This window comes from Pristis pectinata, chromosome 38, assembly GCF_009764475.1.
Source record: "Pristis pectinata isolate sPriPec2 chromosome 38, sPriPec2.1.pri, whole genome shotgun sequence".
NCBI classification, from domain to species: Eukaryota; Metazoa; Chordata; class Chondrichthyes; order Rhinopristiformes; family Pristidae; genus Pristis; species Pristis pectinata.
The window spans coordinates 3,300,659-3,314,575 of record NC_067441.1 but is presented as its reverse complement, the minus strand read 5'-3'; the positions used below and the strand labels follow the sequence as shown (position 1 = coordinate 3,314,575).

At 55.6% G+C, this 13,917-nt stretch overlaps 1 protein-coding gene across 2 annotated transcripts in view; it reads left to right on the top strand.

Moving 5' to 3' along the window:
• Positions 1 to 13,917, top strand: part of LOC127586990 (somatostatin receptor type 1-like) — a 93,810-nt gene that overhangs the window by 79,822 nt on the left and 71 nt on the right. The window contains exons 1-2 of one of the 2 annotated variants that reach the window (XM_052045065.1): positions 9,678 to 9,879; positions 12,426 to 13,917. The exon at positions 12,426 to 13,917 is cut by the window's right edge and continues 71 nt beyond it. In XM_052045065.1, coding sequence (XP_051901025.1) covers positions 12,758 to 13,846 — 1,089 coding nt within the window. In that variant the 5' untranslated portion in view covers positions 9,678 to 9,879; positions 12,426 to 12,757 and the 3' untranslated portion in view covers positions 13,847 to 13,917. Of the gene's footprint in view, positions 1 to 9,677; positions 9,880 to 12,425 lie in introns of those variants that run through there. The other variant, XM_052045064.1, reaches the window with a different exon arrangement.

Below are 13,917 nucleotides of genomic sequence, written 5' to 3'. Positions count from 1 at the left end.
AGGAGACGCCGGGCCCTGGGCCCTCCTCATCGCCCCTCCCACAGTGCAGTGCTCCCTCCTCACCGCCCCTCCCATAGGACAGTACTCCCTCCTCACCACCCTTCCCACCACGCGGCGCTCCCTCCTCACAGTCCCTCCCGCAGCGCAGCGCTCCCTCCCCACCGCCTCTCCCTGCAGCACGGCGCTCTGTTAACGCAGTCTCAGCCTCCCCACCACACTACTACTGCCTGTGGCATCGTCCTGTGCTAACATTGACCACCGCTCTTTCTGGGGCAAGGATAGTAGCTGCACATCCAAGGACACTCCCTGTCCTGTTGCTGCAGGGTCTGAAGGGAGCGGGAGGCTGTGGAAGTGGCTGTATAACAGAGTCTGCAGTAGTACAGAGGGATCTGCTGCCTGCAGGAAGGGGTTACTAACTGGTGGAGAAGTTACACCAGACTGTTTGGCTGGCCTTAATCAACAGGGTCCGCTGCCAAATCACATTGCTTTAAGTTTAATGATTACATTAAAATCATTCTTGTGCAGCCCTTGGCTAACCCACTGTGGGTTTAATAGTGCAGCCTTCACTTGGGGCTTTTCTGCATTTACATAGAGCCTGTCAAGTCTTTGTGCCGTCAAACATTTTCCCGGCCAATGATGTTTGTTTTTGATCCGCTAATGCAAAAGGCACTGAGCACCGCCCCCCCACAGTGGGGCGCTCCCTCCTCACTGCCCCTCCCACAGCGCGGCGCTCCCTCCTCACCGCCCCTCCCACAGTGGGACACTCCCTCTGCACCGCCCCTCCCACAGTGCGGAGTTCCCTCCTCACCACCCCACCCACATTGTGGCACTCCCTCCTCACTGCCCCTCCCACAGTGCAGCGGTCCCTCCTCACTGCCCCTCCGATAGCGCAGCGGTCCCTCCTCACTGCCCCTCCCACAGCGCGGCGGTCCCTCCTCACCACCCCACCCATAATACAGTGTTCCGTCCTCACTGCCCCTCCTGCAGTTCGGTGCTCCCTCCTCACCACCCCTACCACAGTGGGGCGCTCCCTCCTCACCGCCCCTCCCGCAGCGCAGCGCTCCCTCCTCACCGCCCCTCCCGCAGCGTGGTGCTCCCTCCTCACTGCCCCTCCCGCAGTGCAGCACTCAGCATAATTACCTCCACTATAGGGATAAGAACCATGTGGGGGGACAGTTTAGTTCTCCCGCCAATGCCTGCAGCAGAATCAGCTCCAGTCTGCTGTTCCCAGCTTGTTACTGGGGACTCTGTGGCCAACCAACACTATTAGGCCGTTAAGGGGTCTCTATTCCTGGCTGTGTGCCCTGGCACTGGCTGGCTGGAGATTACACCAGTGGAGCCCTCTACATGAATCATCAGATTGTTAATATGTTTCCATTAAACTTGGAAATTGAAGGCAGACACTTCTGTGTTCCTGAAGGAGTTAGAAAATTACAGAAAACTTGTAAATTGTGCTGGAGAAATGTGTGCTTCAAAACTCTCCAGCTGGAGTGACTCATCTCACACTTAAGTACTTGATTTCCTCAGTTGGAAATTTCAATTAGCTGCCTGCTCCTAAGAAGGACGAGTGGTGTTTAATTCCCACCACAGCCATGTTTCCCTGGGGTGCTCTGTGTGTTTCATTGGGTGAGGCACCTTAAATGTAAAATTACGGGCTGACCCTTCTCCAGAGGCAGTGAGGAGGGAGCACTGCACTGCGGGAGGGGCAGTGAGGAGGGAGTGCTGTGCTGTGGGAGGGGCAGTGAGGAGGGAGCGCTGTGCTGTGGGAGGGGCGGTGAGGAGGGAGCACCGCACTGTGGGAGGGGCGGTGAGGAGGGAGCACTGCACTGTGGGAGGGGCAGTGAGGAGGGAGCGCTGCACTGCGGGAGGGGCAGTGAGGAGGGAGCGCTGTGCTGTGGGAGGGGCGGTGAGGAGGGAGCACTGCACTGCGGGAGGGGCAGTGAGGAGGGAGCGCTGTGCTGTGGGAGGGGCGGTGAGGAGGGACTGCCATGCTGCGGGAGGGGCAGTGAGGAGGGAGCACTGCACTGTGCGAGGGGCAGTGAGGAGGGGCTGCCGTGCTGCGGGAGGGGCGGTGTGGAGGGAGCGCCATGCTGCGGGAGGGGCGGTGAGGAGGGAGAGTTCCTACACCATAGTGAATTCTCCTCACAAAGCTGCTGTCCTTGCTTTAATCTATACACTTCGTCCTTGGTAAAGATACAAGAAAATCAAGAAATAAAAATTGTGGAGGTAACAGAATACTTTGACCAAAGTGCACATGTTCATGGACAGATGGCTTTGGCAACGACATGAGGAGACGCAGCTCAATGTCAGAGAAAGCAAACTAATCCCACTGCCCTGCTCTGTCCCCACAGCCCTGTACCAGTCCCACACTAATCCCACTGCCCCGGTCCCTCCCCACAGCCCTGTATCAGTCCCACACTAATCCCACTGCCCCGCTCCCTCCCCACAGACCTGTATCAGTCCCACACTGATCCCACTGTCCCTCTCCCTCCCCACTGCCCTGTATCAGTCCCCACACTATTCCCACTTCCCTGCTCTGTCCTCACAGCCCTGTATCAGTCCCCACACTGATCCCACTTCCCCGCTCTGTCCCCACAGCCCTGTATCAGTCCCCACACTATTCCCACTTCCCCGCTCTGTCCCCACAGCCCTGTATCAGTCCCACACTAATCCCACTGTCCCACTCCCTCCCCACAGCCCTGTACCAGTCCCAGACCAATCCCATCAGACACTGTGTGATGCAGTGGGGTGGGAGGTTGGGGGGAGGATTGATAGCAGGAGTGGAGATGGAAATGTGTGATAGAACATTAGGCAGGGTGCTGTGTGGAATTGTCTGCTCCTGTCTCTTTGCCAATCCCTTCAGGTCAGCTGTGGAGCTGGTGAATGGTATTTAAAGTGGCTCATTAGCTGGATTGATAACTGCTCTCCCCACACCACAAGAATGCCAGACTCTCTCCCTCTCTCTCTCTCTGAGCTATTTTCTTTATTGTTGTTGGAAGTTCACTGTTGTTAAACTGGAGCCGGTTTCAGGGAGCTGGAAGGAAGGGTGGGTGTGGGGTAGTTGCAGGGATCACTGTGAGGCACCACTTGCTTCTGCACACTTCCCTGCCGACATCTCCAAGTCCCCGGCTTGCTGCCAGCTTGAACCTGCCACTGAGGATCTGGACTGAGAGGTTTTTAAATTGATCAGTCACACAACATGATCGTTCACTCGTGAGATCTCAGCTTCGCTGGCAAGGCTCAGCATATATTGCCCCTCCCTTGTTGCCTCTTGTGAAGGTGGGGGTGAGCTGCCCCCTTGAACCACTACAGTCCTTCTGGAGAAGTCGCTCCCAGAGTGCTGTTGGGGGAGTTCCAAGGTTTAGACCCAGTGACGGTGAAGGAACGGCAATATGTTTCCAAGTCAGGGTGATGGAGGGGAACCTGCAGGTGGCGATGGTCCCCGGCTCCCTTGGGGGGAGAAGTGGTGGGTTTGGGAGGTGCTGTCAGAGTAGCCTGGGTGAGTAACCGCTGAGCGTTGTGTAGACAGTGCACACTGTAGCCACCGTGCGCCGGTGGTGGAGGGAAGGAGTGTTTGGGGTGGGTGGGTGGGGTGCCGATCGAGCAGGCTGCTTTGTCCTGGACGGTGTCGAGCTTCCTGAGAGTTGTCGGAGCCGCACTCTCCCAGGCAAGTGGGGAGTGTCCCGTCACACTCCTGACCTGTGCCTTGTAGATGGGGGAAAGGCCTTGGGGTGTCAGGAGGTGAGTCCCTCACCGTGGGATCCCTGGCCTCTGAGTCTGTAGCCACGGGGTTTATGTGTCTGGTCTGGTTGAGTTTCTGGTCAGTGGTGATCCCCAGGACGTTGACGGTGGGGGACCCGGCGATGGGAATGTCATTGGACGCCAAGGGTAGGTAGTCAGACTCCACCGTTGGGGGTGGTCATTGCCCGACACGTGTGTGGGGTGAATGTTACTCACCACGGATCAGGCCATGTCTGAACGCGGTCCAGGTCTCACTGTACGCAGGCACGGGCTGCTTCATCGGCTGAGGAGCTGAACATTGTGCGATGATCGGTGAAACTTCCTCACGTCCGGCCTTGTGACGGAAGGAAGGTCAGTGGTGAAGCAGCTGAAGGTGGTCGGGCCCAGGACACTGCCCAGAGGGACCCCTGCAGTGATGTCCTGGGACAGAGATGATCTCCCTCTGACCGCCATGACCTCCGTGTGAAGGGTGACTCCCTTGACATTCTCCCTTGATGCCCACTGACCAGATTCACCAGGGCTCCTTTATGCCACCCTCGGTCAAACGCTGCTTCAACGTCAAGGACAGTCACTCTCACCTCAGTCCCTGGGATTCAGCTCTTGGGTCCCCACAACTTGTCCTGGTTCAATCACGATGATGCTATGGCCAGGAAAGCACACCAGCGCCTCTACTTCCTCAGAAGGCTAAGGAAATTCGGCATGTCCCCATTGACCCTCACCGATTTTTACAGATGCACCTCAGAAAGCATCCTATCCAGATGCATCACGGCTTGGTACAGCAACTGCTCTGCCTAAGACTGTAAGAAATTGCAGAGAGTTGTGAACACAGCTCAGTCCATCATGCATATCAGCCTCCCCTCCATGGACTCTGTCTACGCTTCCCACTACCTTGGGAAAGCAGCTGACATAATCAAGGACCCCTCCCACCCCGGACATTCTCTCTTCTCACCCCTCCCACTGGGCAGAAGATACAAAAGCTTGAAAGCACGTACCACCAGGCTCAAGGACGGCTTCTATCCTGCCATAATCAGACTCTTGAACAGACCTCTCATCCGCTAAAGGATGAACTCTTGATCTCCCAATCTACCTCATCGTGGCCCTTGCACTTTATTTGTCTACCTGCGCTGCACTTTCTCTGTAACTGCAACACTATATCCTGCATTCTGTTTTCCTTTTTACTACCTTCATGTACTTATGTCTGGATGGCGCGCAAACAAAAGCTTTTCACTGTGTCTCGGTACATGTGGCAATCATAAACCAATTCCAATTGGATCCATGTTTGGTCCAAGGCTGGGATGAGATCCTGGTGTAATCCAAACTGATAAATGAAGAGAAATAATTTCTCCATCTCCTCAAGAATGCATCTGAACATGAGAAAGAACCTCCAGAAAGTTGTCTTTGTGGTTCTTCGAGCTGATTCCAGAGAGAATGCTGGGACCATTGCTAAAGTCAGAGGTGTTTAGTTACGAGGAGAGTCTGACCCAGCTGGAGGAAGCTGAGGGAAGATTTAATTAAAGTGTGCAAAATCCTGAGTGACCTGCACTGGGGAAAGGGCTGGGCCCTATTCCCCTCAGCAGAGAGGACTTTTCAGTGGCGCAGTGGGTAAAGCCACTGCCTCTCAGCTCCAGAGACCTGGGTTCGATCCTGACCTCCGGTGCTGTGTGTTTGCCCTGGGTGCTCCAAATTCTTTCCACATCCCAACGACATGTGGGGTCAGTGGTTTAAATGCCCCACCTAGTGTGTGGATGAGGGGTGAAATCTGGGGACAGTTGATGGGAATGAGCGGGGAATAAAAAGGGATCAGTGTAACGATGTGGTTGATAGTCAGTAGGGACTCAATGGGCTGAATGGCCTGTTTCCAGACTGGATGAGTACGACTCCCACCCTTGCCCTGTCTCACCAGTCCCAAGGGGGTAATTGGGAGCCCAGATGTGGCACTGGGGTGCACACCACCGATGGGACACCATGACTGGGTTACAGAGATGGGGGGGAGGTCAGATGAGGAGGGATGTGGGTATGAGCTGGAGGTAGGGGTGGGCAGGGAAGAAGGGCCAGGACACCTGATCACTCCAACAGGACACCATCTACAACAGCAGCCGTCTGGCCTCTGAGACAGGAGTTCAAATCCCACTGAGGATGACCAGAGTTCACAATGATAAGTGCATTTGCTGAGGGAGTGTCACACTGTTGACAGTGCCAAGGTTGAACTGAGAGCCTCATCTGACCTCAGAGGTGGATGTGAAAGATCCCGAGGCCCCTACAGGGAGGAGATCAGGTTAGGGGACCTCCCTGTGGCTGGGATATAATCCGTTACTGGCATCACTGTGGAATTGAGTGCTGGTTCCCCTGTCCAAATGACCTGCTGAATTCCTGGATTGCAATGGGGCGCTCCCTCCTCGACGCCCCTCCCGCAGCGTGGCACTCCCTTCTGGCTGCCCCTCTCAAGGCACAGTGCTCCCTCCTCGCTGCCCCTCCCGCAGCACAGCATGCCCTCCTCACTGCCCCCCCCCGCAGTGTGGCACTCCCTCCTCGCTGCCCCTCCCACAGCATGGCACTCCCTGCTCACCACCCCCCCCGCAGCACAGCACACCCTCCTCACCGTCCCCCCCCCCCGCAGTGTGGCACTCCCTCCTCAACGCCACCCCCTGCAGTGTGGCTCTCCCTCCTCATTGCCCCTGCCCCGCAGCGCGGCGCTCCCTCCTCACTGCCTCTCCCTCGGCATGGCGCTCCCTCCTCATCGCCCCTCCCACAGTGCGGCACTCCCTCCTCACCGCCCCTCTGGCAGCGGTCCCCCCTCACTGCCCCTCCCGCAGCACGGTGCTCCCTCCTCCCCACCCCTCCGCCCCGCAGCGCGGCACTCCCTCCTCGCCGCCCCTCCCACAAACTGTGGGGTGAGGAGGGATCCGGAGCCAAAGTTACTGCAGACAGGCTGTGAATCCACTCAGTGATGGAGAGGTGACCAGCCTTACCCACACTGCCCAGTTTAATTCTGTGCTGCTCCTTCAGGTTCTGTCAATAATCTGCGTGCTGATCCTGACCTGTGCAGCCATGCGTGGCAGGAAGCTCGCTGGCGGAGCAGGAGTCTGGGCAGGGCCTCCCTACAGAGAGCGACCAGAGCCCTGGAGCTGCCACACATCCTCCCCGCCGGGCTGACCCCAGGCAACCCCTGTGCACAGATGGTGCTGTGGTGGTCGGGCTGGGATCTGTCCATTCACATTACATCGGAGATGCAGTCACACGGATGAGGAAAGGAGTGAGCAGCAGGTTGTCCCTCTCCCCCATCAGCTCCTATCTCTGGCCCTAACCTCAGTTACTGCTCCCTTGTAACGCTTTCCATTCCAGACTTTAGACACAGAGTGAAGCTCGCTCCGCACTGTCCCATCGCACACTCCCGGCATCAGACACAGAGTCAAGCTCCCTCTACACCGTCCCATCACACACTCCTGGGGTCAGACACAGAATGAAGCTCCCTCCACACTGTCCAATCACATATTTTGTAGTGCAAAGTGATCACAGTGTTGCTACACTGAGGTAGTGATTAGGGTTGTGCCGGTTGGTTCAAGAACCGAATGGTTGAAGGGAAGTAGCTGTTCTTGAACCTGGTGGTGTGGGACTTCAGGCTTCTGTACCTCCTGCCCTATGGGAGCTGCGAGGAGATAGCACGGCCCGGATGGTAGGGATCTTTGATGATGGATGTTGCCTTCTTGAGGCACCGCCTCCTGTAGATACCCCCGATGATGGGGAGGGATGTGCCCGTGATGTATTGGGCCGAGTCCACGACTCTCTGCAGCTTCTTACGTACCTGCGCATTCGAATTGCCGTACCAGACCCTGATGCAACCAGTCAGGACATTTTCAACAGTACATCTGTGGAAGTTTGTCAGAGTGTTCGGTGACGAGCCGAACCTCCTCAACCTTCTAAGAAAGTAAAGACGCTGGCGCGCCTTCCTTGTGATTGCGTCTCTGTGCTGGGCCCAGGACAGGACAGGCCATCCGAGATGTTACAACTCTACATTCTGCATTCTGTTTTCCTTTGTACTACCTCGATGTACTTATGTACGGAACGATCTGTCTGGATGGCACGCAAAATGAAAACTTCACACTGTATCGCGTCGACAATAATGAACCAATATCGATATTAATGTGTTCAGCACCGGAGTGGAATTAGAATGGGAGTTGGTTTATTGTTGTCACTTGTACCGAGGTACAGTGAAAAACTTGTCTCGTATATCGTTCATACGGTGCATTCCACAGTGCATTGAGGTATTCCAAGGTAAAACAATACAGAATGCAGAGTGAAGTGTCACAGCCCCAGAGAAAGCGCAGTGCAGGTAGCCATTCATTTCAGGAACAGCAGTGACTGATGCAAATTCCAAAGAGGGTGACATTTTAGGTAATCATTCCCCAGAGAGATGAGGAGCCTGTTCAGTGTGAAACCACTTCTTATTTTGTTTTGTTCCATTTTTATCTCCTTTTGCAGGCCAAATGTCACAGAGCCAGCTGACAGAATTGTATTCAGGGATGCTGTTGGTTGGGTTGCTGTGGTAACGAGCCATTCCGTACGCTGGGGCTGCGTTTCTCTCAGTACCCACCTCCTCCTTTCTCTGCCTCAGCGTCGAACCCTCGTTCTGACCTCCTGTGGGGTCCAGCTCCATGTGCCACCCCAGGGTCCCTCACTCCACCCCCCTGACCAACCACCCCTACCCCCCCCCCCCACTTCTGCCCCACAGCCTCAACCTCCGACAGCACACTGACTTGGAGCAGTAGGATCCCACCTGACACGGTCACCGTCGTAGGGCACAAAGGGAGGGAACCGACACGCACAGCAAGATCCCATAAACAGGAAGTTGATGATGGCCCCCAATAACTTGAGGATTATATTTTGGGTTTTTTCTCCCCCAGCGATGGCTGTGTTTATATTCTCCCCCACACCACCCCCCCTCCAACTGGCCGAGGGAGCAGATGGGGCCTGAATTTGGTGTCTCAACACAAAGATGACACTTGCTTGGCTCAGGGCCAGTGATGCCCCTCCTATGGCGCAGCGCTCCCTCCTCAGTGCCCCTCCCGCAGCGTGGGGCTCCCTCCCCACTGCCCCACCTGCAGTGCGGCCCTCCCTCCCCACCGCGCCCCCCCACAACCTCCCCTTCATCTGCTCCCTCCCCACTTCCCTCCTCCATACCCCCTGTCCTTTTCCTCTTCTCCCCCTCTGCCTTTCTCTCCCTTCTCCTTCTCGCCCTCCCTCCTCTGCCCCCTCCCCTCTCTCACACTTCTCTCTCTCCCTTCTCCCTCTCTCCTCCCATATCTCTCTCTCCTCCCTCTTCCTCTTCCCCCTTCCTCCCATTCTCTCTCCCTCCCCGTCTCTCTCCTTCTCTCCCCCTCTCTCCCCCTCCTCTCCCTCCCTCTTTCTTCCCCTCTCCTCTTCCCTCCCATCTTTCACTCTCTCCTCCCTCCTCTCCTCCCTCTCCCCTTCCTATCTCCTCCTCCTCCACCTCTCTCCCCCTCCATCCCTATCCCTATTTCCCCCATTTCTCCCTACCACCCACTCCCTCTCTCTCACCCCTCTCTCCCCCTCCATCCCTATCCCTCTCATTTCCCCCATTTCTCCCTACCACCCACTCCTCTCCCTCACCGCTCTCACCCCCTCCCTCCCTATCCCGTTCTCCCTTACCCCTCTCTCCCACCTCCTCCCTCTCTCTCCCTCCCTCTCTCTCTCTCTCTCCACATCTATCTCCCCTCCCCCCCCCTCCCTCCAGGCCCCTCCCCCGCCCCCACCTCCCTCTGGTGCTGATGCGGAGATCAGAGTGAAACCATCCTCAGCTTAATCCTGATTGGTTGCTGCTGCTCAGTGGGGCTGAGATGGGGGGAGGAGGGAGGTGGAGGGGAGCATCAGTCCGAGCAGTCTGAGCTCCAGACTGAGAGGGGAAGAGAGCTCAGGAACAGAGCTATCTGTGGACACTGAGCACAGTGAGCAGGCAGAACTACCAGCTGCCTGTCGCAGGCACTCACTGGGATCAGTCCACCCTGGAAGGAGCAGCATACACATGAACTGGTGCTGGCTGGTGTACATCTGCAGAGAGGTGACACCTTCTTCCTCCTTACAACTGCGGGAGCACTTGTGACTGATCCGACTGTTACACAGGTATGGGGATATAGCAAATCTTCAGCTTCCCATAGCAACAAAAAAAAAATCCGGATGTGTCCGAAAGGAGGGAGTTCACTGAGCTTCTCCGCTCCTGGGTTGGAGGGAAAAGAAATCCGTCACTGTTTTCCGGGGGCTCGGTGTTGGGAATGTCTCATGATCCGAACTTGGGAACGCAGCGTTTGATAAGGACTCAAGACCCAGAGCTGTAAACGGTGAGGTGGGGGTGGGGGGGGGTAACTGAGGAAAGGGAGGGGGCAGCACAGAGAGATTGGAGAGGCTGGTTCTTGTTCCCCTTGGAGGTATATAAAATTACAAGGGGTGTAGATAGGGTAGACTGCAGGAAACCGTCCCCTGTTATCAGAGGTAGAGTTAAAAGGGCAAAGATTGAGGTAAGGGGGGAGAGATTTAGAGGGAATGTGAGGGGGATCTTTTTCACCCAGACAGTGGTGAGTACCTGGAACACACTACCTGAGAGACTGGTGGAACCAGAGTCAGTGATAGCATTTTTAAGTGTCTAGACAAGCACTTGAATCACTGGCAGATGTGATTAATACAGATGGTTGCCCATTGCTCAGCATAGACCCAATGGGCCGAATGGCCTGTTCCCAAGCTGTATGACTCAAGGCTGTTGTGCAATGTTCTACTGCTGGATTAGGCACAGAGTCCTGACTGAGGATGTGAGTTTGAATCTCACCTCATCCGCTAGGGAGGATTCATAAAATAGTGAATTAATTACTTAAATCTGGTGATTGATTAAAGCAATGAACCGTAACCAAACTGTCATTAAATGCAGAAAATACAAAACACCAGACCCACAATATGGTTCACTCTTAACCAGACACTCCCCGCTGCCTCGGGAAAGCAGCCAACATAATCAAGGACCTCTCCCACCCCAGATATTCTCTCTTCTCCCCCCCTCCCATCGGGCAGAAGATACAAAAGCCTGACAGCACGTACCACCAGGCTCAAGGACAGCTTCTATCCCGCTGTTATCAGACCCTTGAACAGACCTCTCATACACTGAAGGTTGAATGCTTGATCTCCCAATCTACCTCATCGTGGCCCTTGCACCTTATTGTCTGCCTGCACTGCACTCTCTGTAACTGTAATACTACATTCTGCATTCTGCTTTTTTTCCTTTTGTACTACCTCAATGTACTGATGTACGGAATGATCTGTCTGGATGGCATGCAACAAAAGCTTTTCACTGTATCTTGGTATATGTAAACCAAGTTAACCACATGTAGGGGCATTTAGGGATTGGCAATAAATGCTGTCATTCAGTAAAGCAATAATTTTCTCAAAAGGTGCAAAAGTCCGAGGCAGCACTTAGAGTATTGTGTACAATTTTGGTCACCCTGCTACAGGAACGAATCCACTAAGCTGGAAAGATGCAGAGGAGATTTACAAGGATGTTGCCGGGACTCGAGGGACTGAGTTATGGAGAGAGGTTGAGCAGGTTGGGATTTGGAGTGCAGGAGAATGAGGGGTGATCTTATCGAGGTGTATAAAATCATGAGGGGCATAGATAGGGTAAATGCACACAATCTTTTTCCCAGGGTTGGGGAATCGAGAACTAGAGGGCACAGGTTTAAGGTGAGAGGGGAGAGATTCAATAGGAACCTGAGGGGCAACTTCCTCACCCAGAGGGTGGTCTGTATGTGGAACGAGCTGCCGGAGGAAGTGGGTGAGGCAGGTACATTGACAACATTTAAAAGGTATTTGGACAGGTCTGTGGGTAGGAAAGGTTTAGAGGGATATGGGCCAAACGCGGGCAAACGGGACTAGATTAGATGGGAATCTTGGTCGGCATGGACCAGTTAGGCCAAAGGTCCTCTTTCCCTGCTGTGTGACTCGACCACTATATAACTGCCACCAATTCAGCCCCTGGTGCTTTCTGAAGAATATCAGAGCAGGCTAAGGGGATTTAACTGGGGCATTCAAACCCACCAGGGGCTCTAATGGAGGAAATGATGGGGAACTATTTCTGGGGGGAGGAGGGGGTGGGGGTGTTTCCCCGCAGTGAGTGATCGGGATCTGGTGGGAGGGAGACAAAGGGGAAGGAGCGCCGTGCTGTGGGGAGAAAGTGGGACAGTTTGGGGAGCTCATTCCCCTTGATGGGCTGAATGGCCTTGTCCACCATCCCTTTAACATAAGAACATAAGGAAAGGAGCAGGAGGAGGCCATCCAGCCCGTCGAGCCTGCTCCACCATTCAATCAGATCATGGCTGATCTGGCCGTGGACTCAGATCCACCTACCTGCCTTTTCCCCACAACCCTTAATTCCCCTACTGTGCAAAAATCTATCTCACTGTGTCTTAAGTATATTTAATGAGGTAGCCTCTGCTGCTTCCCTGGACAGAGAATTCCACAGATTCACTACTCTCTGGGAAAAGCAGTTTCTCCTCATCTCCACCCTAAATCTGTTCCCCCGAATCTTGAGGTTATCTCCCCTAGTCCTAGTCTCACCTACCAATGGAAGCAGCTTTCCTGCCCCTATCTTATAATTTTATATGTTTCTAACCGTACTTCCTCCCGTTTAGATGTGACCCCCAGGGGTAAACGGCAGCCTGGAGATTTCTCCAGGGAATGTTGGAAGGACGGGATTCTCTCCTCGTTACCACCACATCTCTCCTTCAGGATCCAGAGACCCCTGGGGCGTTTGCTGACGTTTTGGGACTTGCCCTGAGGTTTGAGGGAAGGGACTGGTTCCAAACGTCGGCCTGGAAACTTCTCCCAGCTGGATAACCGGAGACAGGTCGGGACCAGGCTCGGGGGCTCCACGGAGGGAGGAGAAGTGCTGGACACGATGACGGAGATATAGACCTTCCCTCCCCCAACCACTGGGGGGGGGGGGCGACCTGCTGGACAGGAGATGGAGGTCCCCACACAATCCGAGGAGGATCTCCCCACATCCGGCGCTCCCAACGCCTCCGGGGCCGCCGGCCAAACTCTGGACTCCGACACTATCATTATCTCCTCCATATACGCCCTGGTGTGCTGCGTGGGGGTGCTGGGCAATTCCATGGTCATCTACGTGGTCCTGAGGTACGCCAAGATGAAGACGGCCACCAACATCTACATCCTGAACCTGGCGGTGGCTGACGAGCTCTTCATGGCCAGCATGCCCTTCCTGGCCACCTCGGCCGCCCTGCACCACTGGCCCTTCGGCTCGGTGGCCTGTAGACTAGTCCTCAGTATCGACGGCATCAACATGTTCACCAGCGTCTTCTGCCTGACGGTGCTGAGCGTGGACCGCTACATCGCCGTGGTCCATCCCATCAAAGCGGCGACCTACCGGAGGTTGTCCGTGGCCAAAGTCATCAACGTCCTGGTCTGGGCTTTCTCCCTCCTGGTCATAGTCCCCATCATTGTTTTCGCTGACACCCAGCAGACAGAGAGCGGGGCGGTCATCTGCAACTTACTCTGGCCCCAGAAGTCCTGGTCCAAGGTCTTTGTGGTCTACACCTTCCTGGTGGGCTTCCTATTCCCCGTGTCCGCCATCTGCCTCTGTTACCTCCTGATCGTGGTCAAAATGAGGGCCGTCTCCCTCAAGGCGGGGTGGCTTCAGCGGAGGAAGTCGGAGAAGATGATCACCTGGATGGTCATGCTGGTGGTGGCGGTGTTCGCCGTCTGCTGGACTCCGTTCTACACCGTCCAACTGGTCAACGTGTTCTGGTTCCAGCCCGACCCCACCCTCACTCAGCTGGTGGTCATCCTGAGCTACGCCAACAGCGGCGCCAACCCCATCCTCTACGGCTTCGTCTCCGAGAACTTCCGCCAGTCCTTCCAGAGGATCCTCTGCATCCGCTGCTCCCGGGGAGTCGTGGAGGAGCGGATGGACTACCGTGCGCTGGCCCTCAGCGCCAAAGCGCACGTCCCCGACGCGGCGCAGCCGGAGCGCCCGGAGTCCGGGATGGTCTACCCCAACGGGACGTGCACGTCGCGGACCACGGCGCTGTGAGGTGGGGAGTGGGGAGGGGGTCCCTCAACCCCCGGCGAAAGGAGCACCCCCCATTCCATCGCCTCGGGGTG